General features: G+C 43.7%; 10 protein-coding genes across 10 annotated transcripts; 6 read left to right on the forward strand and 4 right to left on the reverse strand.

The window, feature by feature from the left end:
• Nucleotides 1–208: 208 nt before the first annotated feature.
• Nucleotides 209–1,893, forward strand: V865_003302 (uncharacterized protein; the record flags this gene model as incomplete). Its single annotated transcript, XM_066227099.1, has 6 exons — nt 209–423; nt 495–750; nt 830–941; nt 1,010–1,296; nt 1,411–1,541; nt 1,602–1,893. The coding sequence occupies 6 exons, from the start codon at nt 209–211 to the stop codon at nt 1,891–1,893; spliced, it is 1,293 nt and encodes a 430-aa protein (XP_066083196.1).
• A 487-nt stretch (nt 1,894–2,380) lies between these two features.
• Nucleotides 2,381–4,647, forward strand: V865_003303 (uncharacterized protein; the record flags this gene model as incomplete). The annotated part of the gene is made up of 3 exons (XM_066227100.1): nt 2,381–2,400; nt 2,481–2,570; nt 2,634–4,647. 3 exons carry the CDS (start codon nt 2,381–2,383, stop codon nt 4,645–4,647), a joined length of 2,124 nt encoding a protein of 707 aa, XP_066083197.1.
• Nucleotides 4,648–4,923: 276 nt separating this feature from the next.
• On the reverse strand, nt 4,924–5,532 carry V865_003304 (uncharacterized protein; the record flags this gene model as incomplete). The annotated part of the gene is made up of 1 exon (XM_066227101.1): nt 4,924–5,532. One exon carries the CDS (start codon nt 5,530–5,532, stop codon nt 4,924–4,926), a length of 609 nt encoding a protein of 202 aa, XP_066083198.1.
• Nucleotides 5,533–7,643: 2,111 nt separating this feature from the next.
• Nucleotides 7,644–10,447, forward strand: V865_003305 (uncharacterized protein; the record flags this gene model as incomplete). Its single annotated transcript, XM_066227102.1, has 13 exons — nt 7,644–8,043; nt 8,255–8,319; nt 8,399–8,439; nt 8,515–8,543; nt 8,602–8,645; nt 8,710–8,753; nt 8,837–9,022; nt 9,102–9,112; nt 9,197–9,270; nt 9,369–9,465; nt 9,575–9,650; nt 9,714–9,911; nt 10,057–10,447. The coding sequence occupies 13 exons, from the start codon at nt 7,644–7,646 to the stop codon at nt 10,445–10,447; spliced, it is 1,656 nt and encodes a 551-aa protein (XP_066083199.1).
• Nucleotides 10,448–10,604: 157 nt separating this feature from the next.
• V865_003306 (uncharacterized protein) lies at nt 10,605–13,569 on the reverse strand (the record flags this gene model as incomplete). Its single annotated transcript, XM_066227103.1, has 18 exons — nt 10,605–10,670; nt 10,729–10,850; nt 10,940–10,979; nt 11,088–11,144; nt 11,226–11,294; nt 11,363–11,497; nt 11,551–11,575; nt 11,637–11,665; nt 11,719–12,027; nt 12,116–12,151; nt 12,205–12,290; nt 12,360–12,467; nt 12,576–12,656; nt 12,711–12,807; nt 12,868–13,021; nt 13,128–13,167; nt 13,232–13,369; nt 13,461–13,569. The coding sequence occupies 18 exons, from the start codon at nt 13,567–13,569 to the stop codon at nt 10,605–10,607; spliced, it is 1,701 nt and encodes a 566-aa protein (XP_066083200.1).
• A 285-nt stretch (nt 13,570–13,854) lies between these two features.
• On the reverse strand, nt 13,855–14,799 carry V865_003307 (uncharacterized protein; the record flags this gene model as incomplete). The annotated part of the gene is made up of 1 exon (XM_066227104.1): nt 13,855–14,799. The coding sequence occupies one exon, from the start codon at nt 14,797–14,799 to the stop codon at nt 13,855–13,857; it is 945 nt and encodes a 314-aa protein (XP_066083201.1).
• A 602-nt stretch (nt 14,800–15,401) lies between these two features.
• V865_003308 (uncharacterized protein) lies at nt 15,402–17,061 on the forward strand (the record flags this gene model as incomplete). The annotated part of the gene is made up of 6 exons (XM_066227105.1): nt 15,402–15,640; nt 15,738–15,843; nt 15,935–16,050; nt 16,180–16,470; nt 16,600–16,895; nt 16,988–17,061. The coding sequence occupies 6 exons, from the start codon at nt 15,402–15,404 to the stop codon at nt 17,059–17,061; spliced, it is 1,122 nt and encodes a 373-aa protein (XP_066083202.1).
• A 612-nt stretch (nt 17,062–17,673) lies between these two features.
• On the reverse strand, nt 17,674–18,522 carry V865_003309 (uncharacterized protein; the record flags this gene model as incomplete). The annotated part of the gene is made up of 1 exon (XM_066227106.1): nt 17,674–18,522. One exon carries the CDS (start codon nt 18,520–18,522, stop codon nt 17,674–17,676), a length of 849 nt encoding a protein of 282 aa, XP_066083203.1.
• A 386-nt stretch (nt 18,523–18,908) lies between these two features.
• V865_003310 (uncharacterized protein) lies at nt 18,909–22,686 on the forward strand (the record flags this gene model as incomplete). Its single annotated transcript, XM_066227107.1, has 18 exons — nt 18,909–18,979; nt 19,095–19,157; nt 19,240–19,429; nt 19,574–19,741; nt 19,946–20,105; nt 20,160–20,386; nt 20,454–20,547; nt 20,607–20,767; nt 20,834–20,941; nt 20,998–21,144; nt 21,215–21,395; nt 21,468–21,539; nt 21,606–21,735; nt 21,821–22,077; nt 22,149–22,165; nt 22,252–22,383; nt 22,472–22,519; nt 22,588–22,686. 18 exons carry the CDS (start codon nt 18,909–18,911, stop codon nt 22,684–22,686), a joined length of 2,325 nt encoding a protein of 774 aa, XP_066083204.1.
• A 771-nt stretch (nt 22,687–23,457) lies between these two features.
• On the forward strand, nt 23,458–25,734 carry V865_003311 (uncharacterized protein; the record flags this gene model as incomplete). Its single annotated transcript, XM_066227108.1, has 8 exons — nt 23,458–23,536; nt 23,657–24,005; nt 24,132–24,207; nt 24,307–24,594; nt 24,848–24,954; nt 25,021–25,062; nt 25,181–25,464; nt 25,556–25,734. The coding sequence occupies 8 exons, from the start codon at nt 23,458–23,460 to the stop codon at nt 25,732–25,734; spliced, it is 1,404 nt and encodes a 467-aa protein (XP_066083205.1).
• Between the last annotated feature and the right edge of the window lie 169 nt (nt 25,735–25,903).

The raw sequence follows: 25,903 nt of genomic DNA on the forward strand, positions 1-25,903 counted from the left end.
ACCTCCCATCTCCATTTCTGCATGTCATCATCATTGTCATTCCGACGGATCAATCGAGACAAAGAACATCAACATGAACTTCAACTTTGGTTCTGCTTTGTGCTTTGTGCATTGAACCTGCATATGTCTGATCTCATCGCACATTGACGACTCGTATACACCTCAGAACCAGACATTCGATCAGACCATACCTTCTACCTACATCTAGATGCCCTCTCCCCCTCCGCCATTTCACTTGTTACGCTCTCACCACTCCCCAATCTCTTCAGTCCACTTCAACCCTTCGAACACCCTCTTATACTCGGGCGACCAAGATGGATATATAAGCATATTAGATTTGAAAGTGAGGAGAGTAGTGGGGTATTGGAAAGCTCATGAGGGAGGTATATTAGGATTGGAAGAATGGCAAGGTGGATTGATAAGGTACGTCCATATACATACCTCACTTCTAGAGGAAGAAACATGACCAAGCTGATCAACGGAATGTTGAATAGTCATGGCAGAGATAATATCATACGTTTTTATCAGCCTCTCAAGAAACCTTATATCTCTTTCGGTCTAAATAATACCCAGAAGAAAGGTCTGGAGGTGGTTAAGAGTTTGCCGACGAATACATTGAATTTCTGCAGATTCTCTTTATTACCTTTATCACCGTGCACTGGGGACAATTACGATGAAGTGAATAAAAAAGGCAAAAGCAAAGAGAAGGAAGCGTTGATGGCTGTACCTAGCTTACTGGATTCTGAGCTGGTGAGTCAGCTTACTATCTCGCTTGCGTCACCATCGCGAAGGGTATGAGCTGATGTATCTCCAATAATCAATTGGATAGGTCGATATATATCATCTTCCAACAATGAGGCGTATACACGCTTCAGTGAATTACCTTCCGAAAGTTACACCTCTGACGAAAGATACGGTAGTACCTAATCAGGCTCGCTCGGGTAAGCCCTGCCCTGCCTTTGCTGGCAGATGATGCGAAGTCGAAGTAAGCTGATATCTTTTCAAATAGGTCTGGTCATGTCAATTCATCTTCGACCCGACCCTGCAACCTCCCAAATCACCTTGAGTATAGGATACGAAGATGGTCAAGTCGAATCATTCATATCTTCAACCCAATCGATAGATACTGTATTTGACGCTAGGATGTCCCAATCGCCTGATGATAATCCGTGGAAAATGATTTGGAGAGGGAAGGGCCATAATGAGGCGGTTATGGGTATGGACGTAGATAGATTTGGCAGATATGGGTGGACAGTCTCGGCAGATCATAGATTGGTAAGATACGATTTCGGAAAGGTGAGTAACGGCCTAGTCATATCCTCATCTTGACGATATCGTCCATGTTACATAGATATGTTCACACACTTATGGAGAAAGAAATCATATAATAATTCTGTCTTTGGCTTATAGGTCATACAGGAGAAATTGGATATAGACGATCAGAGTATAATGAAAGATTACGGTATGAAATCAATTGGTAATTCCTCTGTAGCTGTTAATGCAAGTGGGAAGGTAATAGCTGTAGGAGGATGGGATGGGAAGTGAGTTTGGTTGATCCCTCAAATAGTATCGCTTTCGGCTAAATGGTGGGTGTATCATAGGATTCGCTTGTTCTCCGCAGAATCATTCAAACCGCTCGGTACACTCTCATCGCATCGCGAAACAGTACATACTTTGTCTTTTGCAAATCCTATCGACCAGACGCAGATGGTACAGGACACAGATGACGAATCGACCATAGATATAGAGGATGATGACAACAGTGGTAATGAAGATGATGATGATAGTGATGTACCACCTAGAGAAAGATGGTTGGCGAGTGGAGGTAAAGATACGAAAGTGGCTTTGTGGGGATTGATGGATTTTGAGAAGGGTTTGAAGGATGATCGATAGGGCGGATGCATTGTTGTACACTTAGTCAGTGACAGAGTTGTAACCTCCATTTTCACCGTGAAGAGTGGAGGATGTGTCCTGTGTTCGCTGGTGGAACATACACACACTGACATCATTATCCATCACTAAATCTCGAGTCATACCGCATGGTCAATGCACGGTTGTCATAGCGTGTTTGATGGTAACCCATCACTCGGATCTTTTCGTGATGTTTGTAGTTGTTTGCGCGGTCGGACCTTGGAGACAGATCTGAAAAGCCAGAGGTCATAGCGGGATTGAGTGGATTGAAGCATGAGTGAAATTTAGACTCTGCGGCAAATTTTCTGACTATTTGAACATTTAAACATACTTTTACTCCTTCCACATCATATCCCCTCGCCATTCCTTTTTTCACGTTCAAGTCTATCACTCACTTTCCTTAATTGAACGTTGAAATCACCTTCATTCATCAACGCAAGATCAAGTAGCTCATCAAACAACTACCAACATGAGCGCACAAGTAGAATCGTAAGTCGATGCTATTCTTCGACCTTTATCTCGTGGCAACTACTAAGCGCTGATTTCTACGATTGCTTATCATAACTCAGGATTGAAAAGGAGCAACACTCTCCACCACTTCAAGTCGAAGAGAAGGAGATTCCTCAGGAAGTCACTTCTACCACAGACAGCAATGACCAGTGAGTGATATATCCTTCAACGTGAGTGTTATCATATATTGACGGCCGCTCTCCCTACCATAGTAACTCGGAGCAAGGCGAGGCTGAACCAGTCCCCTCTCTATGCGACTCTTGGCTTATAACCATCCCTGGTGGATACATGGAATATGAAGGTACCTTCTACGAGGTGCGAAGAGTACCCAACACTCTTTCCGATCGCTTGAAGAGCCAAGACGATTTCGGCATTTTACCTCGAACCACTGCTCCTGGCTTTCTCATCAACGGTGACAAGGTTGAAGAGATGGATTCTAAACAAACCGAAGCTAGAAAGAAGGAACTCATTCCTAGTAGAGAAGTCTTCGAAACTGCAGATGGTAAATGGGTCGATCAACAAGGTCTCGACGACACCCAACTTGCTATTCAATCCGATCTTTTCCAATCACTTCCTGTCATCAAAGTAGATCCCAACGTTCATCATGCGAAATTGCCAAGATGTTTCAACGAGATCAAACATTTGTTTGCTGCTCAAGGTGTTCCTTTCTTGGTGCAACTTGTGGGAAGAACCGAAGAAGGTAGAATGGTCAGTCTCAGATTCGGTCAAGATCTTACCAGCTGGATCCTGGGACCATTCGTCGACGGTGCAAAAGTTCAACTTCCTGAAGAATGGAAATATCAATGGGTTGTCGACATCGTCTTAGGTTTGCGAAACTTACACAAGAGAAATATCTTTCACGCCGACCTAACCACCAATAACGTTTTGTTCGACAAAAACCACGCGATTCTGTGCGATTTAGAATCAGGTCCTCACACCGATCACCTCGTTCCTCCCGAGCTTGCTCAAGGTATCGTCAAAGACTTCAACGCGAAGATGGATATCTATGGTCTCGGCACCTTGATCTGGTGTATCGAGAATCGAAACATGCCTCGAGCTCATAGAACACTGGAATGTGATGGAGTCTTTGGGGATTTGATGTCAAGATGCTTAGCCGAAGATCCCGACAAGAGACCGACTATCGATGAGATCATCATAGAATTACAAGAGATACCTGAGACCAAATCCTTGTTGTCCAACCCCCCTCCGCAAGCGAACGACACATCCAATACCAGAGCCAGGATTTCTTGGTCATACACATATTCCGGTGCAGTGGTCATACACGACGGCACATTCTACGAAGTACGCCGAGTGCCGGATACCCTTTCTGATCGAATCCTGAACGAAAATGAACGGTTACCTGCTTCCTCTTCTCCTGGACTTCTGATCAGTGGTGACGAAATAAGTTCCATGGAGATAGCCGACATAGTCGCACGACGAAGAACGCCCAATATTGACGACAATTGTCAAGCTATCCCAAACGATGACGGTACATATAATACCAAGAAGGATGAAGAAGCTTCGCGTTTGGCCGCCGAATCCGATATCTTCCATTCCCTTCCCGTGATTCAAGTTGATGCAGCAGTACATCATACGAAACCTCCAAGATCGGTGACTGAGCTGCAACATCTGATTCTGGTACGAGGTCATCCACACTTAGTTCATCTGCTGGGTCGAACCACCGATCGAAACATTGTCACTCTCAAACATGGCGATCGAACCTTGCTCGATTGGCTCTGTGACTATGACGAAGAAGTACCTGAAGAATGGAAGTATCAATGGATAGTTGATATCGCTTTGGGATTATCGTTTCTTCATCATAATGATATAATCCACAACGATTTAGCAGATCAAAACATCTTACTCAAAGACAATCACGCTGTGATATGCGATCTAGAGTCTGGTCCAACGAGCTTAGATATTGTACCTCCCGAATACGCCCATGATGCTCATGACCCGCATATCGTGAAGGATAAAAGTGCGGATATTTATGCTTTAGGTGTTCTGATGTGGTCGATTGATAACCACAGTTCAACGAGGCCCCATAGAAACTTGAAAAGCTCAGGTGTACTGGAAAACATCATGTCAAAATGTCTGCGTATCGATCCTAAATGTCGACCGACTGTTGATCAAGTCATTGTCGAGCTCAAACAACTTCCCGAGACCAGCTCTTTATTCCCACAAGGTTCGCAGCTCTCATCATACTTAGGTGAGATTGTCATATAAGACCAAATTGTTTTGGGATTAGCTAAATGGCTATGAGATCAATTCTTTTGGGTGTATATATGAAATACCATGATAGGAAGAAGAATGAGGTTGAAGTTTGCTATGCAGTTTGTGTGTGATATTATGCACGTATACAAAAAGAATGTGCATATCAACATTTACAAGGAGTTCCTGAAACTACCTGCAGACGGGGAGAAGATATACTGACAGATAACCATCTTGATCATTATCATGATTGAGCAAGGTGTACTTCGTCAGTTTAACACGAAATAGCTATTATTTGAGAGGAGGATGCTCGATCACTGTATGAGTAACCACCGTTCCACTTCGGACATTGTTCTTTCGGCAAGTACCACCGCAGCCCCTGGTGAGGGGTTGGCCATCCTTGCTATAGCAAGCCGTTTGAGGAGCATCATCGCTTTCTTCCGTTCTAGGTCGATTGGTGTGGGTTCTGAATTCAGGATCAGTATATTCCATCCATTGAACCGTTTCGTCGTCGCCTTTTCTAGAATAAATACCAAGCGAGGTACTCTTAGGGACAATCTCTCTAAAGTCTTGGAGAAGCTGAACGGGAATAATCTCTTGTTCACCGACGGAATACTCGTAAGCTCTACCAAATCTATCCCATCTTTTCTCGTAGAATTGACCATCTCCGGTTTTGAGGGTTGGTTGCATGACGTTCCCGGACTCAACCATGATTTCGTCCTTGAAAAGGGGGAAGTGTCGGTGAAGGAGACAAAGTCCGTATTTGTCTCCATAGGGTCTAAGGAGGTCGGTGACCTTTTCGAGAAGCTTGTCAAAGTCAACAGTGGAAAGGGTGAGCACGGCGTGCTCAAGATCAGGGAGGGATTGATAGAAGGCAACCGGGTCGAAGGTCGAAGCCATCTCTTGATCTTCAGTGCCACAGACATATGTCAGCTGACGTAAATGTTGTTCATAAGGAGATAAGTTATAGCGAGGTTGTGAAGTTGTGAAGCTTGGAAGTTAGTGAGACGAGTGGACTGTGAAGTGATGAATGGTGAAAAACTGAACTGAAGAAGTCTTCGAGAGAGGTGGTATTTATACCTTTTCTCAAGGTCAAGAGGTCAGCTTGGAAGCATGCTGGAAAAGACGTAGTGTGCTCTTTGATAGCCGGAGGAATACGCGAGCTGTCATACACCTTGGATTTCGGCTCTTTCCCCGGTGTCCACCTATCCAGAGAAGCATCAACCTAGATCAGATGGAGCTTGGCAATTCGAAAGGGCGTGCTTCTGGGGTCAGATTGGATCTTAGGACAAGAACCTGAGAAGCAATCTATCTTGACGCCCTGAACTTTGCTTAGAGCGAAAATACTTCATTCTTCTGGCCGGTGTGGCCGAGTCTTTTCAACGAGGAGCTGGTCTAGTATCTTATTGAGATGTGTGTTATAGCCAAGTTGTGTAAGTCCAGAGGCAAAACGACATGAGAAGCAATACACAAGATCAAAAAATGCCACCAGAGGACACACAAACATACGTTCTTTTCGACATGCCGAATTGATCATGGTGTCACCACACTATGCAATCAGCCAAAGTGGATAATGCTATATTTTCCGATGTCATACTCTGAGCCTATGTCCATAGTCCAGACGGAATTATCGGTCTTGGACTCACATCACTCCAGGTACGGAACAAATTCAGCTACACTCTAAGCTACTCAAGCTGGCACACAATCAGGAGAAGCATGGAATCACACTATCTCAGCTATATCCGCACTTTAAAGCGGCATCTCCATCAATTCCATGCAGGTAGATCCTTCATTCCTTGCATACAATCCACAGCATTCACCGGCCAATAAACATCCCGGACGGTGGTGCAAAGGAAGTATGCATGTTTGCTTCATGGTGCCTTACCTTCATGGTAAAATCGATGAAAGACATGGGAATATAACCATACTGTGTATACTTCTTGTGGGCAAAATTGAAGTGATTTTGACCGATGGTTCTCAGCTCCAGATATACATACTTTGCCTTCGACCCGGTGCTAAGTTTACACACCATGTACAGCACGCCCACGCCGGAACTTGTCATAGAAGGTTGAGCAAATTTTGCAAAGATTGCTTGTCTTACTTATCCTCGGCCATGGCTATTCCGACAATCAACTCTATGAAAAAATTTGATCGATCTTGATAAGTCTAGAAGGTGGTTCTGAGTTCGATGTATTTAGTACGCCCTTGAGACGTTGGATAGGCTGCTTCCTATTGTCCATGCAGTGAATCGGCAGTCTCGGAGGAGCATGACAGGATGCGATACTGGTCTATCATTGTTGCTTCTCGAGATGTCTCAACGGTTGTAACGATCTGATAGGGATGGATCTGGGGTGCATAGAAACGAAGAGGTGCAAGTCTGTCCAAATGCAATATAATTTCTCATCCCAAATTGTATGGAGACTGCCAAGAGTAAAAATGCACGTGCCCCTCTAATCCTACCCCGCGTTTTAGGCTGAAAAGGAAAGATGGGGTGACGCGTGTTACATGTTGTCCAGTGTTCAACCTGAAACACACCACCGACTGGGTATGCATAAATCAACTACTCGTAGCACAGCTATCCTGTATCTTGTCATTGCATAGCATGCCATCATCTCAGTGTATGAAGCATCTCTTCATCTTGTCTGCCATACGTTCGAGATCTTCAAGTACGATCTATCATTGCCACATCCCAGACGATCAAACTCTGCGTGAAACACGACACGGCCAACGCTTTGACCATCCGTTCTTCAAGAGGTATCAACGGTGGGTGAAAGGGGAAATCGAATTGATCAAAGATCCTTTAAACGTCATTCGACACAGTACACAACGGACATACAGCTTGACAACGATACAAGTGGAGCGATCACCATAATATCGAAGAAAGATCTATCCGTACTCAATTGCTCAATTGGGTTCTAGCTATTCTTGGAAGTACTCTGTCATCAATTTATCGAAGCGTTCGAAGCAAAATAGAACAAACACCTGGAGTGTAGTGATAACAGAGCAAGATAATGGACCAACCTCACTCCTCCTCAGGTCATCCAGAGATTTCTCATCCATACCCTCCATCATACCGTTCACCACCGCGTAACACGCATCAACTAGAATATCAGCGTCGTCCAGAAGACCGACAGAATAATAATCACTTATCAGTATCTGATAATCCCTATATCCCCTCTGCGTCGTCATCGCCTGATCCGTCATATGTCCGACCCACAACGAGATTGACTAGATCAGCCTCTGAATCTTCGACTCATCCTGCGCTGGCTGCTTCGAATGGAGCAGGGAAAGAGTATCCGGAAGGATGGACGAAAGAGGACGAAGATGCCGAGAGGGAGTTTCTGAAAAAGGGAATGTTCGATTGGAAGAAATTGACGGGATGGAGGTTTTGGATTAGGAAGGAATGGTGGTGTGAGTGTGATATCCTCTTATTGATTACAGCGAGTAGGAATGGGTGGTGTGAAGGTGCGGATATCTTAGTGTTGAGCGTATTGTGGAGAAGGAGGAATCTGATTTGTCAAATAAAGAACATGGCGGTAGACATAAGATCATTGCTACTGGGTGATCGCGGGATTATAAATAAAAAGCGAAGAATGACTCTGTCCTGAATTCTCTTTCATAGACTGGTATATCATCCTAGTGATTGCTGCAGTCTTGGTCATCCTAATGTCGTTATACCACGACCAAGTGAGTCTTCTACCTCTACTACCAATGACCTTTAGTACATCATTGACAAACACCCATACTGACTGGACCATTTGTTTAGATCGTAGACTGGATGACACCATTCGCAAATTGGATAAAAGAGTGAGTTCAGTTAGCTTTACCTCACTTCTCTCCGCAAATTAGGATGTAAGCTAATCGAATCGCTCTTTTTGATAGTTTGCCAGCAGGATGGACGATACCAATCGGTTAGCTATACATACACCGCAATACAAATGGCTTAAAGCTGACGGTCATATCGAATAGCTATTTTCTTCGTACTTTCCTTTCCTCCTCTATTCGGTCAAGAAGTGAGTACCTCATCAGAACATGCCATCACCCAAGAAATATATATTGACTGTGTTGGACGCATAGATTCTAGCGATCATAGTAGGAGTAGTCTGGGGTCTATGGGTAGGGTGAGTAGCTATCCTTAGCTCGATCGGTTGAAAATCATCGAAAAGGGAAAAAGCTAATAGGTTCTATATTCGATAATGGTTAGATTCGGTATAACAGCAGCAGGAACATTATTAGGTGAAATTGGAAATTTCTACGCTTTCAAATATTGTTTGAGATCCACCGCTGCGAAATACGAGAAGAACAATTTCAACTATGCTTGTATGGCTCATGTGGTTAGAGATGGAGGGTTTTGGATGATTTTCGTTATTCGATTTAGTGCTATTCCTGGGTAAGTGGGTCGAAATGAAGTGATGGAGTGATGGCAGAGATACTGATTTGACTGAGGACGGTGTTCGAACATACAATAGGCATTTCTCGAGTGAGTTGAACTGTTCCTTGGTCAGAGATCCCGCCATATTATGTGACAAGAATCAAAGCTGACTCACAAATCTCGCATCAACAGCCGCTGTTTTCGCGACCTGTGGGGTTGGCTTTTGGGTCTTCACCATAGCTACTATCCTGACTCTACCTAAACAAGTGAGTCGACATATTGGCCGATTCTCGTCCCACTGCTGCTCATCCCCTTCAAGATGAACGCTGTAAACTTGTCTCTAATATATGTACTGTACCTTTAGCTCATCGTCGTATACCTCGGTGTGATCTTTGCGAATGACGAAGATACAAGCTCGAAAGAAAAATGGATCTCTCATGGCGTATTGATATTTGGTATTAGTGAGTGGACTTTTCATTTTGCCCCATATCATTTGCTGGCATGGAGTGATCATTCGATACTTGGCATTGTACATACGAATAACATAGCTTATGCTGGTTTCGATTACAGTCGTCACCATCTGGGCAGCATGGTACATCTACAAGAAAATGGACCAAGCTAGAATCCATGTATGGAGAAAAAGAAGGTAAGCTCATTTCTCCTCGATTTTATTCGCGCGACGATGTAGGCTGACATTGCGATGGAATAGGATGGAAGCTGCTTCTAGAGGTGTATCGCTAAATCCAGTAAACAAAGAATGGGACCAACCTATCAACAACAATCTAGATAGACCGACAGTGAATGTTGAAGATGATGACGATATAGAAGCTAGAAGTCCAATCTTGAATCATAGACATCATGGTAATAATAACGCTCATCAGAGTTATACGAATCCTTACGATATCAGGTGAGTGAGTCGACCGGTCTATTGATCAATGTTCTCCTACGAGAGATGGAAACATTTCATTATGACATCCTACTCTGTTTAATATGATTGATATCTCCATTCTTGATTAATATAGTGTAGCTGATGCACCGATATCATGAACTAGCTATCAATCACAAAATAACATGTCAATATACCAAGTTGATCCTTCTTCCTACCCTAATCAATCTTCTCAATCATTACAAGGTCCTAAAGTAGAGATTGAGCAGGATATAGGATACGCATATAGACCTCCTGCAGAATCAAATACGACAGATTCATTAAATCGAGCCCAACAACAGCATCAGTTGTATCCTACTGCACAGTTCCCTGAAGCTAGATCTACGGGTATGGGTACGACGGGAGGATTGAAGAGGAATCAAACTAGTGCGAGTGATTATACGGTATACATTAATGAAAGTGCAGAATTTCCTATTCCTTTACCTAGTAGTCATGCTCAGCATCAGCATGGGGTTGATCATGGAAGAGATCATCCGCATGTACAGTATGGACGATAGATGTGTTCGACAAGTGAGAAGTCTAGAAAGAAGGATGTGTTCACGGATACAAATGTATACAATAGATGTAATTCATAGATTGATATACCCAAAATAATACATAGATGTATTTATTGCGTAACGGATCCAGTCTCATTCCAATTCTGTAGAAGCCTATTTATCTATTATCTAATTGTGAGAACAACCTCCATACGAACCAAGTAGCGATCAGCGTTATGATTGTCTATATTCTCAGATGAGTTAAATCAGCCTTGCTCAATACCGAATCTCAAGTAACTCACGGTAATCACGAATGGCCAAACGAGGTATGGATCTTTCATTATAGGTAGGAAAATCAATATTGACATAGCTGATAATGCCTGGGTGAATAGGAATAGGGAGTTGATGATCGAACGTAAAGAAGCTTTTTAAGGACAATGAGCACACCAACAATGAAATCATTAGCTTGTAGGTACAGTTTGATTTTATTAGCTAAATGCGAACTGAACTTACGAGGGGATAGCATGTATCCTATTTCCATTGCGCTTACTACCTACTCATGTCGACAGTAATGGATGAAAATCAGCCACACAGCATCTCCGGAACTTTTGATGCATGGTTGATTGGGATGATAAGTGGATCCAGTGATGGGTAGACTCACAGCGAACGATTCGCTCAATCCTGATAAGATGAAAGAGGGCAATACCAACCAAGCGCTCTATCAAACATGCATTCCTCAGTATCGCCTTGTAAATCGGGACTCCGATGAGGTCACCAAATAAGGACAAGGCAGACGTACCAAAGGTGATACTCCACTGCCTTCCTCACAAGTCGTAGCTTGATATCCACACGGCGAGGTTTGATATACCTTTGAATTATGCGACACATGTCAGCTTGCATTCCGTCATTTACAACATGACGTTACCAGACGCTCACAGCATGTTGTATGATAGCTGCCCAAGCCATACCTGCAGCGGCCAACAGAAATCCCACAATGACCCTTTTGAGAGGCCCAAAGGCGATCCTTTTGACAGCGAAATAAGGATATACATATCGGTTCAGTAGTGGTATCTATTTCCCACTAATCAGCTTCCATGCTCTCATACATTGACTAGCTGACTTACCGATACAACGATGACCAGTGGATTTCTATCTTATCTTCGTGAGCTGACAATTCATCGACAATCAACCAAAGAAAAGACCAACTCACGCATGTCCAAGGAAATCATTCGGTACACCCTATTCGACCCCCCCATAAGCTATCTTTCTCAGTAGAAAAGGGATGAGCTTACATTCGTGGTCATCGACCCATCTAGACTGGTTAACAAGGCGTTCAATCCGCCATCTGCGATGTTGTAGATAATGAAGAATGAAAAGAATTTGCAAGCTTGGATGATTTTACCGAAATCGTGTTCATCAATATCATCGCCATGGTCGATCGAATCGTCTTCTTCGAGTTTGTACCGTATATGTTGGGATGAGGACAAATAGGTTCGGGCTTGATGATATGTGTCGATCAATGTCGATGAAGATGGTTTAGGGGATGGGACGAGATGTGGGTATGTTAGGTGTAGGATGAATGGCATGATGAGGAATATTAACTGTATCATCAATCCGAATATATATTATGTTGGTATTTATCAGCATCCCCGCAAAGGTTGGGTATCAGAGAAGGAAGAGATCACTTACACCAGGTATCAAAAAAGCAAGCCAGAAGCCGACATACTATGGAAAATCATGTTAGTCCCTTGCATTTTAGTTCGACGAACATGACTCACTTTCTCAGCAAAAGTAGATGAAATAGCTATAAAAGCTCCGATATTGATCGAACCGTAATATGCAGACATGATTTTCTGAATCGTTGCTATGTACGTTAGGATTCATGTAAGCTTCATGATAGATAGGTACATATCCATTCTGGGCGAAAGCTTACCCTCTCTGTCTATGATAACCTTTTCACCATTCGGTAGTGTTTCAACATAGTTGGACGATGGGATGTACTGTTCGGCCATCATGGGCGCTATGTTGGCTTTGATCAGGCCTTGGAGATATATTCGTCAGCGAGACAGGTAATAACGTGCCAAACGAAATGTAAAGGAAGCACAGATTGACCTGAATGATGACAGTCAAGTTGACAAAAGTGACATACCTGCTGATCCACCAAGAAGTAACAGACCCATTAGGAACGGTAAGAACGCTCCTCCACTCTGAAGTAAGGATGGTAAAGCGGCTGAACGCGATATCAGCTATTTCCTGTGTCCCAGCACCTTAACGAGTAGCTCACCGTATACAGATAGTACATGTGCGATCCCCGCGATACCAGTTCCAACAGCTATGGCCTTGAATTTACCCCATCTAATATCCGCTAATATACCTCCTAGCTATAAGGAACTATCAGTTAAAGCACGATCCTATGAAGCTGGTAGAGACAGACAACTCACCAATGGGGTGGTATATGCCAATAGAGAGAAAATGACGCTTAGAGCGGTAGATACTTGAAGACCCATCCCCAATGCTCCCGGGGTGAGCTGAGAGTTGGGAGGAGGTGCGCCTGTTCCTGGACCACCAGCAGGGAGAGGACGCTGGACGAAATTACTATGGGAGATATAATGTCAGTGCTGGTATGGGCGAGAAGATGGTGACTGATGCATTTATCATGGATTGATATATTGATAGGAAGTCACGATGATAGAGTACTTACGGGAATAGCCCTCCTACACCGTAGTATGATGCTCTTTCGGCTATGATACATCTTTGGTAAGCTATATGTGCATTTATTTGGACGATCTGAAGGGATTAGCTCACCCAGCTCCACGAGAGCAATCGCATAAGCGGTCCACGGTACTTCGCCTGGTACATGCCGCAATCTACTCGACTGAGACGCGGTTGGTTGAGGTCCAGGAATGTCGTTTGTGGAGATGACTTCATTGTTGAGAGCTGAGGCTATGTCGATCCAAGCGATATCAGTTGAATGTGAATGGAATAGGCCGTCCCTCAATGATGGCAAAGAATTTTCATGAGTTGTGTTACTCACCCTCACTGGTATGCCAGGCATTCAGATCATCCTCTGACAGTCGTCGATCAGAGGGGACGAGCTCGTATTGTTCCGTCGTACGGCTGCTGCCTGCCTCCCATCCACTCATTGACGAGATAGGTCGACGCTATGAGGGGGGTATGTGTTCCAAGCTATCCAAAACAATGATCAACGGAGAAAGGGAGTGATGGATCAAATCTCGAGCGAGTGTGGATGTTTATCAGATTGAGATTGAGCGCTGAGGGCATGGAGCCCCAGCTTCGGTCAGAGCGAGGTGGCGGTGATCTCCGAAATCAAGTTGGGTCGCGGTGCTCGTAAGAAGCGATCGATACATACATCCATATCAGATATCTACAACTAGTCATGTTTTCTCATGTACAACCTGACGTATCAATTACAATCTTTTAAACTTTACAGCTTCTTCCTCATCCTTAGCAGTCTCCTTGATCGTCCATTCCCATAAATCATCTTGTAACTTCTCCTCATGACTTTGTTCACTTGACGGGATCTCCTGCGCATCAATAACCGTATAATACTTCCCGCTCTTCTCCGTCTTCCCAAATTCTTCTCCTACAGTCATCTTCGCTAGTGTGACTGCGACATAGTCGGTAGTGAATATATCCTTGATAAACCATTTCATAATTCTAAAATTCAATATCCAACTAAACCAATTCGACCATCTATACAAATTCGTAGCCATCACTCCAGGTTCCATCACTATTACTATCCATCCTTTTTTTTGCTCTTTGACTTGTCTATCCAGAGCATATGCGAAAAGGACATTACATAATTTCGATAAAGCATATCGTCTAAATCCTTCTTGTTGAGTATCCCATTTTTTGCCGGTTTCAGGATGAGCCACCTTATCCGCCGATATATAGTTTGGAGGAGGGACTCTCTTAAGTGTTGGATCATGTGTCGAACTGGAAACTACGATTATCCTAGCATCTTCTGTGAGGTGTTTCTTGAGTAAGAAGAATAAGAGGGTATGGTTGACGTGATTTACAGCGAACATTGACTCTAACCCATCGGGAGTGAAATGAATCTTATCGACAAATTGAATAGCAGCATTGAGAACTAATGCTCTAAGGGGTGGGAAAGACTTTCCTTCGTATAATTTGACGAATGATCGGACTCCCTCGTGAGTAGTTAGATCTAGCGGGAGGTAAATGACGTTGTTGTTGCCCACTTCTGAATTGATGTTTTCCTCTGCGTTGGAAGATGATCGAGATGCTATGATGATCTGGGTGTCAGGCTCGGATTTGGATAGGGATAAGGCTGTTGAGTAGCCTAGGCCTGAGGTACCGCCAGTGATCAGAATGGATGAATTGAAGGGCATTGTGAGGGACAAAATGAGTGTTGTATGTTACCGACAATGAGGTGAGATAGGTCTTATGACGGTTTGTACGCAGTATGTTCACACTGTCCAAGTGTCTCTTGACATGCTCTGAGCCTGGGAAACATGATGCTTTTATACCTTTTCGGCAGGCCGATGACCGTTGTTCATCCAATTCTCGAGTTATCTTAAGATAGCAAGCTTGTCCTATGCCCGTCGGACTGGGGACATTGCAAGTAACCGTTTCGTCATTATCTTTTGATCTTGCACGTGTTCTTTTACGTGAAGGGATTCAATAACTTCTTGAGTCCTCGACGAGTACGGTTATAACGCCGATACTCCGAAAATGGTTGATGAGATTGTTCCGCGTTTTAAATCCGTCATCGTCATGAATTTGTATTTTTTTCTCTTTGGTGCAATGGGATTGAACCCTGAGCGTGAGCCAACGAACGACCAACGTCTCTCACATCCTCACATCCTCATTCAATCAACCCCGTACTTCGTGGCTGAACATAACTTGTTACTCTATCTAAAAAGCAACTGCACCACTCTTCTTTGTTCTTTCGTCTCCTTCTGATAGATTGTATACTTGACTCTCTCACACAATGTCTCCATACAGACCTAACCCTTTCTTCTCCACCACCAACACCTTCTTCGTCCCCTCCGTCGGTGACAAGGTAGATAACGCCGTTGCCCAAGCTAAAGCGCTCGGTCACGATGCTCAAGCAAAGGCATCCGAATTAGCTGGTAAAGCCGATAACAAGTTCCAAGATGCCAAGGAAGCTGTCAAGGTCACTGCTAAGGATGCCGCCGGTGCTCCCCAAGGTATTGATCTTTACTCCAGGTAAGTCTGATTATCCAGTCATCCATCTCCTCCAGCATTCTCCCTCTCTGTTTTCAAGAGGAGGTGAACTGACAATATGTATTGTGCTTCGCTGCAGATTCGCCCTTGCCGGTGCTCTCGGTTGTGCTGTCACCCACGGTGCCCTTACTCCCGTTGATGTAGTCAAGACCAGAATCCAACTTGAACCCGAGGTCTACAACAAGGTGAGTAACTCAGCGCAGTCTGTCCCCTCTTCATCTTATATCTTCGCATTCTTCTCAGGCTTCACGGACTAAACTCCTTGTCTTGCTTTAGGGTATGGTTGGTGGTTTCAGACAAATCATCGCCGCCGAAGGTGCCGGTGCCCTTCTTACCGGTTTCGGTCCTACCGCTGTTGGTTACGCCATCCAAGGTGCCTTCAAATTCGGAGGGTGAGTCCTTCTTTTGAAAACATGGAGTTTCCTGCGTCTTCGACTTGAGGAGCACAAAGGGAACTCCTACGGTTTACCATGCACAACTAGCTTGATATGATATGACACGATGCTGATTGCTTAACACAGTTACGAGTTCTGGAAGAAGAAGGCTATCGACGTTCTCGGTGTTGACAAAGCCCGAGAGAACAGACAAGCCGTCTACTTGGGAGCTTCAGCCATTGCTGAATTCTTCGCCGATATTGCCCTTTGTCCCCTCGAAGCTACCCGAATCAGATTAGTATCTCAACCTTCGTTCGCTACCGGTCTTGCTTCAGGTTTCCTCAGAATTGCCAGAGAGGAAGGTCCCGGTGCTTTCTACGCTGGTTTCGGTCCTATCTTATTCAAACAAGTTCCTTACACCATGGCTAAGTTCGCTGTGTGAGTGCATGTTTACTTTGGGTGGTCGAAAAAGCATTGCGATGTGCTCGTATGGCCTTTTCGACTTCCTTTTGGTTCACCTTTTTGTTGGTGAGTTGCCGAGCTGATTATTTTAATTGTTTCGTATAGCTTCGAAGTTGCTTCCGAAAAGATCCTCCAAGCTACCGGTAAATCCAAGGACTCCCTCACTTCAGGTCAATCAACTGGTCTTAACCTTTCTGCCGGTTTGATCGCTGGTATGGCCGCTGCCGTTATCTCTCAACCTGCCGATACTTTGCTTTCCAAGATCAACAAGACCAAAGGTGCGCCCGGACAATCTACCACCTCCAGACTTGTTCAAATGGCCGGTCAACTCGGTGTTTCCGGTCTCTTCACTGGTATGAGTGCTAGATTGGTCATGATTGGTACTCTTACTGCTGGTCAATGTGAGTAAAAGTCTCCAATACCGAGAGTGCCAACCTTGAGTGAAGTGGGAATGAGAATAATTTACTAACATTTTGTTTTAAATAATAAACAGTCCTTATCTACGGTGATATCAAGAAGGCCCTTAACGCTACTGGTGGTGTCGAGATCGCTGCTGTCCCCAAATAAATAATATAAATAATATAGATTATCAGTATTTGTTTATACCTAAAACGGATGGAGTAGTTTCGATTCGACTCGATAATGATTGTGTTGTGGGATGCAATATCATATCTATCATAGAACAACTGTTACTACTACGTCGCATGGTTGATTTCAGTAAATCTCCTCATGAGTCAAGTGAAAATGGGCATTGAGAGGGCAAGCTTCTCGAGATGGCTAATTGAGTTCCAGACTATATTGAGGCGCTTGCGTGCAATCGGTGTTGTTCCCCATATAGCCCAACCGCTTTCAGGTGGGATGGATTCTGAGCTCAACGAGTTAAGAGCGATCTAATCATCATGTCAAGACTTGCAATTATGGATCTGAGAATGGTAGAAGAAGGTTGAATCGATCGCATCTGTCGTTTACCTACCACCATCTGGGATGGACAGTACATAGCCATACTGCATCGTCTATAGATCTGTTGTATGATGTATATGAAAGAATGCATGATATATGTATATGTGTGTCGTGAAACTTCCTCCTTGTCATTCTACATCCTGACCTGACCTCGAGATGGATAAACCATCCTTTCAGAACTGGAGAAACCTGTTCATTCTACATCCCAAGACAAATCACCTAAGTAGATGTGTTCGTCAGTCCGTCACTCCCCTCGTTCAATCCTCCTTCCACAGTCTGTTCTCCTCCCTGTTCTCCTATCTGCTGCGGTTGTTCCTCCTTAGCTCTTACAATCAAATGATCAAACTTCTCTGCGAGACCTTCAAACCCTCCATAAAAACCTCCATTGAACGCCTTTAGCTGTTCGACAATATCCGAAGCTTCTTTACCTGTTAATGAATGTCGAAGTCGCTTGTTAGGGTTTTTGGGTCGAATCTGTCGTTCGGATTTGGATTTAAGTGGTTTACGTTGGAGTTCGATTTTTATCTGTAATACATCTTCTCCATCTCCGTCTCCCCCTTTCTTACTTTGATTGGATGTAGTTGAGATAGTCTCAGTATCCTGGTGAAGGGGAGAATGGCTTTGGGTTGGGGTGTTCAAGGCATTTTGAATATCTTTCAAACTCGGTCCACCCAAGAAATTACTTTCTCCCGATATTTTACCGGAACTGAGAGGAATTTCCATCAGTATCGGACTTTCTAACTGCATAGGTTTCAAGGTCGTAAGGAAGATTGTATTGAGGGGAGAGAGTGAATCTGGATCTTTGAGTATTGAAAGATCAAATATCTCGATATTTAGTTTTTTCTCGACTTGTCTGAGAACGGTGTAGATCTGGATGAGGGATGGGAAGTTTTGGTTGAATGATTTGATTATTAATTTGGTGGAGCCTGATGAGGGGTCTTCAAGTGTTGGATGAGGAAAGGTCAGGATGGTACGACGTGATAGAGAGATGGTTGATGGTACGGAGAGTCGGGAGGAGGGACGGAGGGGTTGAGAGATTGAGAGAAGGGATCGGAATGGGCTGTTCATCTTGAGTCTGGTCGATGATGATGGTTCAAGATGGGGATTGGGTCTGTTGACTCTTCGCTTTTGCTTGTCTGCCCTTCGTTGAGATCGTTCCTTACTTGATGAATAGAGCGAGACTTGCACTACTTGAACTTTTTTCTTTAAGATCGTCGAACTGCATTATATTTGCTCAACTTTCCGAAATCAGCCCTTGCCACGTGATTGCCACGTGTTGTATTACGTTTTATCTTTCGCGGGGATGACAGAACAACAGATTAGCTTTCCATTTCGAGAACAGCTTATGAAGTGCATGTCATCCATCATCATTCGACCTTTCTTCTCTTCCTTGTTCCTTCTCATCACACACATCTGAATATATACACGTGAGAGATTCAACCAGTACCACCATCATGGCCCCTGCAGCTTCTTCGAGCAGCTCGTCAACATGGGTCGAACCTACAAAGGATGATAAACCGCCCAAGTGAGTCATACCAGATCATCGAGTATGACTTGTGTCAACCTTATCCTTCTGCTTGATCATGGGTTATTGGGCAAAATGTCTGGCTAACATAGCTCAATACCTCTCCCCATCGTAGAGATGCAGACCTCAAAACAGCATGGGCGTTCCTCCAAGTCGGTGTAGAACATATGATGTCAAGGTGAGTCAGCTCTTCCTCTGCACGATCATCCACTTGAGCTATGACTGATTTGCTGATCTGATGGATGAATTGACTTGCTTAGGATGCACTTGGGAATGTCATACTCCTACTACATCTTATTATTCACAGCGGTCTACGACTTCTGCACTCAACCTGGTAAAACGGGTCAATCAACTTTTAGCGCTAATAGGGGAGGTGCAAGTTTACAAGGTGCCGATCTGTATAGGTCGTTGCATACTTGGTTGAGTGAACATTGTAAGAAGATGAGGCAGGTGAGTTGATGGCACAATCGTCAGCTGTACCAATAAAGTCATCACGCTTCTTCTGCGTCGTACCATTACGAGGGACTTGCTGAGTACTTATGATGGAGAGAATTGTAATGAAAGCTGATATCATCTTGTACGTATATATCATAGGACTCGGAAAATCTATCAGATTTAGAATTGTTAAAATTCTACGCCACCCAGTGGGATCGATATACCACTGGAGCGAGATATGTCAACAAGTTGTTCAATTACTTGAACAAGCATTGGGTGAAAAGAGAGAAGGATGAAGGTAGAAAAGAGGTGTATACTGTTTATACTGTAAGTGGTTGTTATGCCTTTTGTGCTAAGTTTTAAATGAGACACCTTCTGTCTCTCCTGCAACCCTTATCTGCTATATCTTCTTCCTACTTTCACTCCCATACATCGGTGGTCAAGTCTGTTCTGTACATCTTGCCACCTCACTCGTCGCACACAGTTCTATCTTTGCCACCTATAAGATCTTGCTAACCTCGCTTAACCCAGCTCGCCCTTGTAGCATGGAAGCAGAACTTCTTCCGACATTTCACCGTGTCCTCAGCAGGGATGAGCCGACTCACTCAAGCCGTCTTGAGACAGATCGAGCAGCAGAGAGATGGAGAAGTGATCGATTCGACATTATTGAAGAAAGTAATCGATTCATACGGTGAGCAACCAGTAACGTGAAATTTTGTCACCTGTGGCTTACATTCCTTTATAGTCTCACTTGGATTGGACGAAGCCGATGCACAAAGACAGAATCTCGACGTATATCGAGAATACTTCCAGAGTCCTTTCCTCAATACTACCGAACATTACTACCGAGCCGAATCGGCGGCCTTTGTCAGCTCCAACTCTGTTTCTGATTATATGAAGAAGGCCGAAGCTAGGTTGCAGGAGGAATCGGATAGGGTCAATTTGTACTTGCATGATAGTACGAGAACAGATGTGAGTTCTTAGTTTATTCTCGCCTTTCAGAAGAAGCTCACTGTTGGTATCCCTTTTCTCGGTTTAGCTCAAGGTCAAATGTGAGAATGTACTCATTTCGGAACATAACAGTATCATGTGGAATGAGTTCCAATCTCTTCTGGATGCTGATAGAGTAGATGGTGAGTCAGCTTTATTCTCGTCCTCCCACTCTGAACAAGCTGACGACAAATTCTCTTAGACCTCTCTCGAATGTATGGTCTGCTCTCGAGGATTGTAGGTGGACTGGATCCATTGAGAGAGAAATTCGGAGAACACGTAAAGAAAGCTGGTCAGGCTGCTGTTGAGAAAGTTTTACCTGCTCCTGGGGCTACTACAGAGACTGGAAAGGCGGAGACTTTGGTGAGCTAGCTTGCGCCTGATTCCTTCGTTTGCATAGTTATAGCTTACATTGATTATATCGCATAGGATCCCAAAGCATACATCGAGGCGTTGTTGGAGGTTCATTCAAAATATACAGAAGTTGTCGAAGGACCTTTCAGGGCGGAAATGGGATTCAACAAGTCTTTGGACCAGGTAAGCTGGGCGATAGCCTTGTGATTAGGAAGTAGCTGATTCCCGCGAAATCATAGGCATGTCGAGACTTCTGCAACCAGAATGCAGCAGCTACTACCTCCACACGATCACCTGAACTTCTCGCTAGTTATTGTGATCAACTCCTGAGAAAGAGTAATAAAGATCTCGATGCTGAATCTTTGGAAGCTGCTCTTAACCAGACTGTGAGCTATTGGGAACCGCGACGATTGTTGAATAGCTCATGCTTATACTTATTTCGCTGACTTGACATAGATGATCATCTTCAAATTCATCGACGATAAAGATGTCTTCCAGAAGTTCTACCAGAAGAAACTTGCTCAACGATTGGTCGGATCTCTATCGGCATCGGACGATAGTGAGAGTAGTATGATCACGAAGCTGAAGGAAGTCTCTGGGTTTGATTATACCAACAAGTTGTCGAGGATGTTTACCGGTATGTACTGCTCAATTTACCTACCATTTCCTATGCTTGGACAAAGGACGCTAACAACGAGATGTTGGACAGATGTCAACTTATCGAAAGATCTGAGTGAGAGATTCAAGGATAAGGAAAGAACTCAGGGAGTTAGCAGTGATAGTAAGCTGATTCTTCGTGACTTCGTGTGTGTACTCAGCTTACGTTGTATCGTGTTCTTTGCTATAGTTGATTTTGCACCTCTGGTACTCGGTACAAACTTCTGGCCTTTGGCACCTCAGCAGACTGATTTCAACATCCCTCGAGAGATCAGATCGACCTATGATAGATTTACTGCTTTCCATAATGAGGTTCACCAGTGGGTTTTGACTTACTTCTGGTCTTGCATATTAGCTCGTCGAGGTGATAGCATATGTGCTAATCTTGTGAAATGTGCCTCGTAGGGGCCGAAAACTCACTTGGTTATGGCACGTATCAAAGAACGAATTACGTACGACCTACCTTCCTCAGAAATTCATCTTCATGACTTCCTCATACCAAATGGCCATCTTAACTCAATTTAACGAGAATGATAGTTTGAGCTACAATGAGATTCTGACTGGAACCAAGATCGCCGAAGGGATATTGAAACCTCAATTGGCGTTGTTGGTGAAAGCAAAAGTTTTGCTGCAAGAAGGAGAGAACTATGATTTGAATTTGAGTGAGTCATCGGCCAGTCAATACGCGATACAAAAGGGATATAAGCTGATTGAAATGTGTGTGATATGGTAGATTTCAAGTCCAAGAAGGTTAGTATACCTCCACACTATCTGTCGAGACCTTTTTAGTCGTATCTGCTGGACAGATCGCTGATAATGTATTTTGTCTTGCACAGATCCGAGTCCAATTGAACCAAGCGGTCAAATCGGAGCAGAAAGCAGAAGCTAAAGAAGTGTTGGCTGCTGTCGATGAAGATCGTAAATTCATCTATCAAGCTACTATAGTCAGGTTGATGAAGGGTAGGAAGGTGAGTTGCACTTGTCTTTACGCTCTATGAATCAGACTGTGCGATAAACATTTACATTGATCATTTTGCTGATTTTCTTGTGGGACAGACGATGCAACATCAAGCTTTGATCCAAGAAGTTACCGCTCAAATATCTGTGAGTTGATCAGTTCGTAACAGGCTGAAGTGATCAACTGACGATATACTTGTATTTATGAATATCAGTCCAAATTCACACCTAAGATCCCAGAGATTAAAAAGGCGATTGATTATCTGATTGATAAGGAGTATTTGGAAAGATCGGCAGAGTCGAATAACACTTAGTGAGTGTGGTACGACGGGTTGTTGAATGATGCTGACGATATCATTGTAGCAACTACTTGGCATAAGAAACTACGAGAGGTGAAGATAAGCCCCACTTCGGGGTGTGAGAGACGCTCAAGTATAAGAGGGAAGACGATGAGAGATAGAGTGGGAACCCAGTCCGAAGGGCAGAGCAGACTATGAGATAAGTTGAAGAAGTCGATGAGATACATACGACAGACATGTTATGACGATACCTATTCTTCTTTTTTTCTCTCCTCTTACCTATACAATCTTTACTGTAATATACATATCAATAGATATATCTCCTGTGTGAATAACAGAGTGAATATCGATCGTCACATGAATATGAAAATATGATCAACATATCAAAGCTTGATGATTTGCATAACACGAGTATTGTCAATGGCATGGTGTGCACTTGTTTCCATCGGAAGATGGTGTTCCGGTCTTATCGGATGTTTATCTCTTATCAGTGCGTTAATTCGAATTAGAATAGGAGCAGATCCACGTTGATCGGAGTAGTGGTATCTTAGTTTGTTATCGTCGGTTTAACCAGTGGGTGGGTGATCACTCATATGGCACGGATGGAACACCGCATCAGCACACCAGTACACTTATTTTGAGTCAGATAGGCTATAAGAGGAGGATACGTTGAAGATTTGTATTTTTTTTTCCATTTTCACCCTTTCATCATTTACTATACTCCTGTGAAACTTCTTCCACTTGTTCATCAAAAATCAAAATCACATTCACATTTCACAACCAGTCATGACCCAATTGTTCGTAGGTACTTTTGTGGATACTCCCACACCGGGAGAATTGAGGATAAGGAAAGACCACTTGATGGGTGAGTATTACTTTTCTTCTCCTATTCAGATTCACGTCGATCTTAAGCTGGATTGACGTTATAATATTTATCATTATCATTATCATTGCCGTTGTCATTACAATGACTCGACACATGTAGCCATCTCCTCAGAAGGGTTCATATCCCACCTCTCACCCATCCACTCTGAATCCTCCCAATTACTCCTATCCGACCATTCCTCTCTGGCCCCTATCGAGATCCCTAATGCGTCGTTCCTCCTACCTTCATTTGTGGACTTACACCTGCACGCTCCGCAATACCTCTTCAACGGGACGGGTTTGGATCTCCCCCTACTAGAATGGTTAGAGAAGTACGCCTATAAAGCTGAAGAAAGAATTGATAGTTCGACAGAACTTGCTGAGAGGGTATATGAAGTGTTAGTCAGGAGGTTGTTGGACAATGGAACGGGGTGTGTTAGTTTTTTCGGGAGTATTGGTGTTGAAGCGAAGTGAGTTAAATCTCATCAGTCTACTTCACTTACATGATTCGATTTGATTTGACTTCACATTGTATCTTGTATGTCTATTTCCGATGGTGTCCATGCTGATAAGATATATCTACTTTCTATTTTCAGCCTGATCCTAGCTAAGAAAATGCAGGAGTTGGGATTGAGAGGGTTTATAGGTAAATTATCGATGGATCAATCACCGGTGAATATTTCATTTACTTCGCTTCACATATCATCCAAGATAGTAATATATCACACAAGATAGTGTCGCTGACAACGGTATGAAATGATTGACGATTAGCGTCCAACATACGGCGAATCATCCGCCACATCCTCTCTCTCATCCATCACCCAATTCCTAGATTCCCTCCAAGGCTATCTCGCACAATTCCCATCCCACGAGCGATTAGTCCAACCTATCATCACACCTCGATTCATACCCGTGTGCTCGGATGAGTTGTTAGTCGGATTACAGAAGTTGGCGAAAGAGAGAGATGTAAGGATACAGAGTCATATGTGCGAAGGGAGGGATCAAATGGATATGGTTGTGAAAAGGGGGAAGGGACAGGATCATGAATATTGGGATGAGGTGAGTCAGCGTCTCATTCGATCTGTCCTGCGAATGTTATCCTATGGTATGAGAAATCATATGAGTGTGAAAGGTGTCGAGATGGCATTGAAGTCTGAGAACAGCAGTCTGAGAACAGCCAGAGGATGGCATATGTCTGATGATATCATTTAAGATCGGAGAACACTACTTGACTCTATTCACCCAGGAAGAGCACTATGGCTATGATCACAAGACAAACAATCATATACTGATACTTCTACATACTTTGCAGCTCGGCTACTTAGGTCCCAAGACTCTCCAAGCGCACGTAACTTACCTTGACGAAGAGATGATTCCGCTTGTGAAAGATAGACAGGTCACTATGGCTCATTGTCCTTTGTGAGTTGAGCTTCGGCTGGTACCTTCGAGAAAGGTTTTGAGCTGATCAACCCATTCTGAGAATAGGTCAAATGCGTATCTATCGGAAAAGCAGTTCCCATTAAGAGAGTGAGTGCTGTGTTCGATTCTGGTAGTGTCATCAATAAGACACTCGTGACTGGCCTTTGGGCCAAGAATCGATCAGACACCTTAAGATCAATGCTAACATTCCATGTCCCACTTACAGAGCAATCGACAATTCCCTTTCTGTTGGTCTTGGAACAGACATCGCAGGAGGATACTCCCCCTCTATCCAAACGCAGATGCGTCAAGCGGTGATGATCTCCCGAATGAGAGAAGGAGCACGATGTGAATCTATGAATTGTAGTTTTGCCGAATCGACCCAAAAGGAAGGTCAACATCTGAAGGTCGATTGGAAAGAGAGTCTGTACCTTGCCACGAGGGGTGGTAAGAAGGGGATGGGGTTGGGTGGATGTTTTGAGGTGGGAATGGAATTTGATGCGCAATTGAGTGAGTACGATTATACATGCAAAATACGATATGGCATAGAAAGAATCTGTGGGAATATCAGATCAAGCTCAATTGCTGATTTTCTTCATAGTCGAACTAGCTAGCTCAGATACACCGACAGGTACCGGGCCGTTGGATCTCTTTGATTTGTCTTTAGATAGTAAATTGAACGATGATGAGAGTTGGATTGAGAATATCGAGAGATGGTGGTGTAATGGTGATGAGAGGAATAGGAAGGGTATGTGGGTACAAGGTAGGAAAGTGGCGTAGATCAGAGTTCGATAGGATTGAGTTGTATATGGATGACGAGTAGTGATTTGTATATGGGTTGTCATGGATCGTCAATTCAAGTGATACTGAGTCACTGATCATGGTCATTATGGTGATACTGATGATACTGATGATACTGATAAGATATAAGAGATGAATTACTTGAATC

The sequence above is a fragment of the Kwoniella europaea genome, chromosome 1 (assembly GCF_036810445.1).
Source record: "Kwoniella europaea PYCC6329 chromosome 1, complete sequence".
In the NCBI taxonomy this organism is placed as follows: Eukaryota; Fungi; Basidiomycota; class Tremellomycetes; order Tremellales; family Cryptococcaceae; genus Kwoniella; species Kwoniella europaea.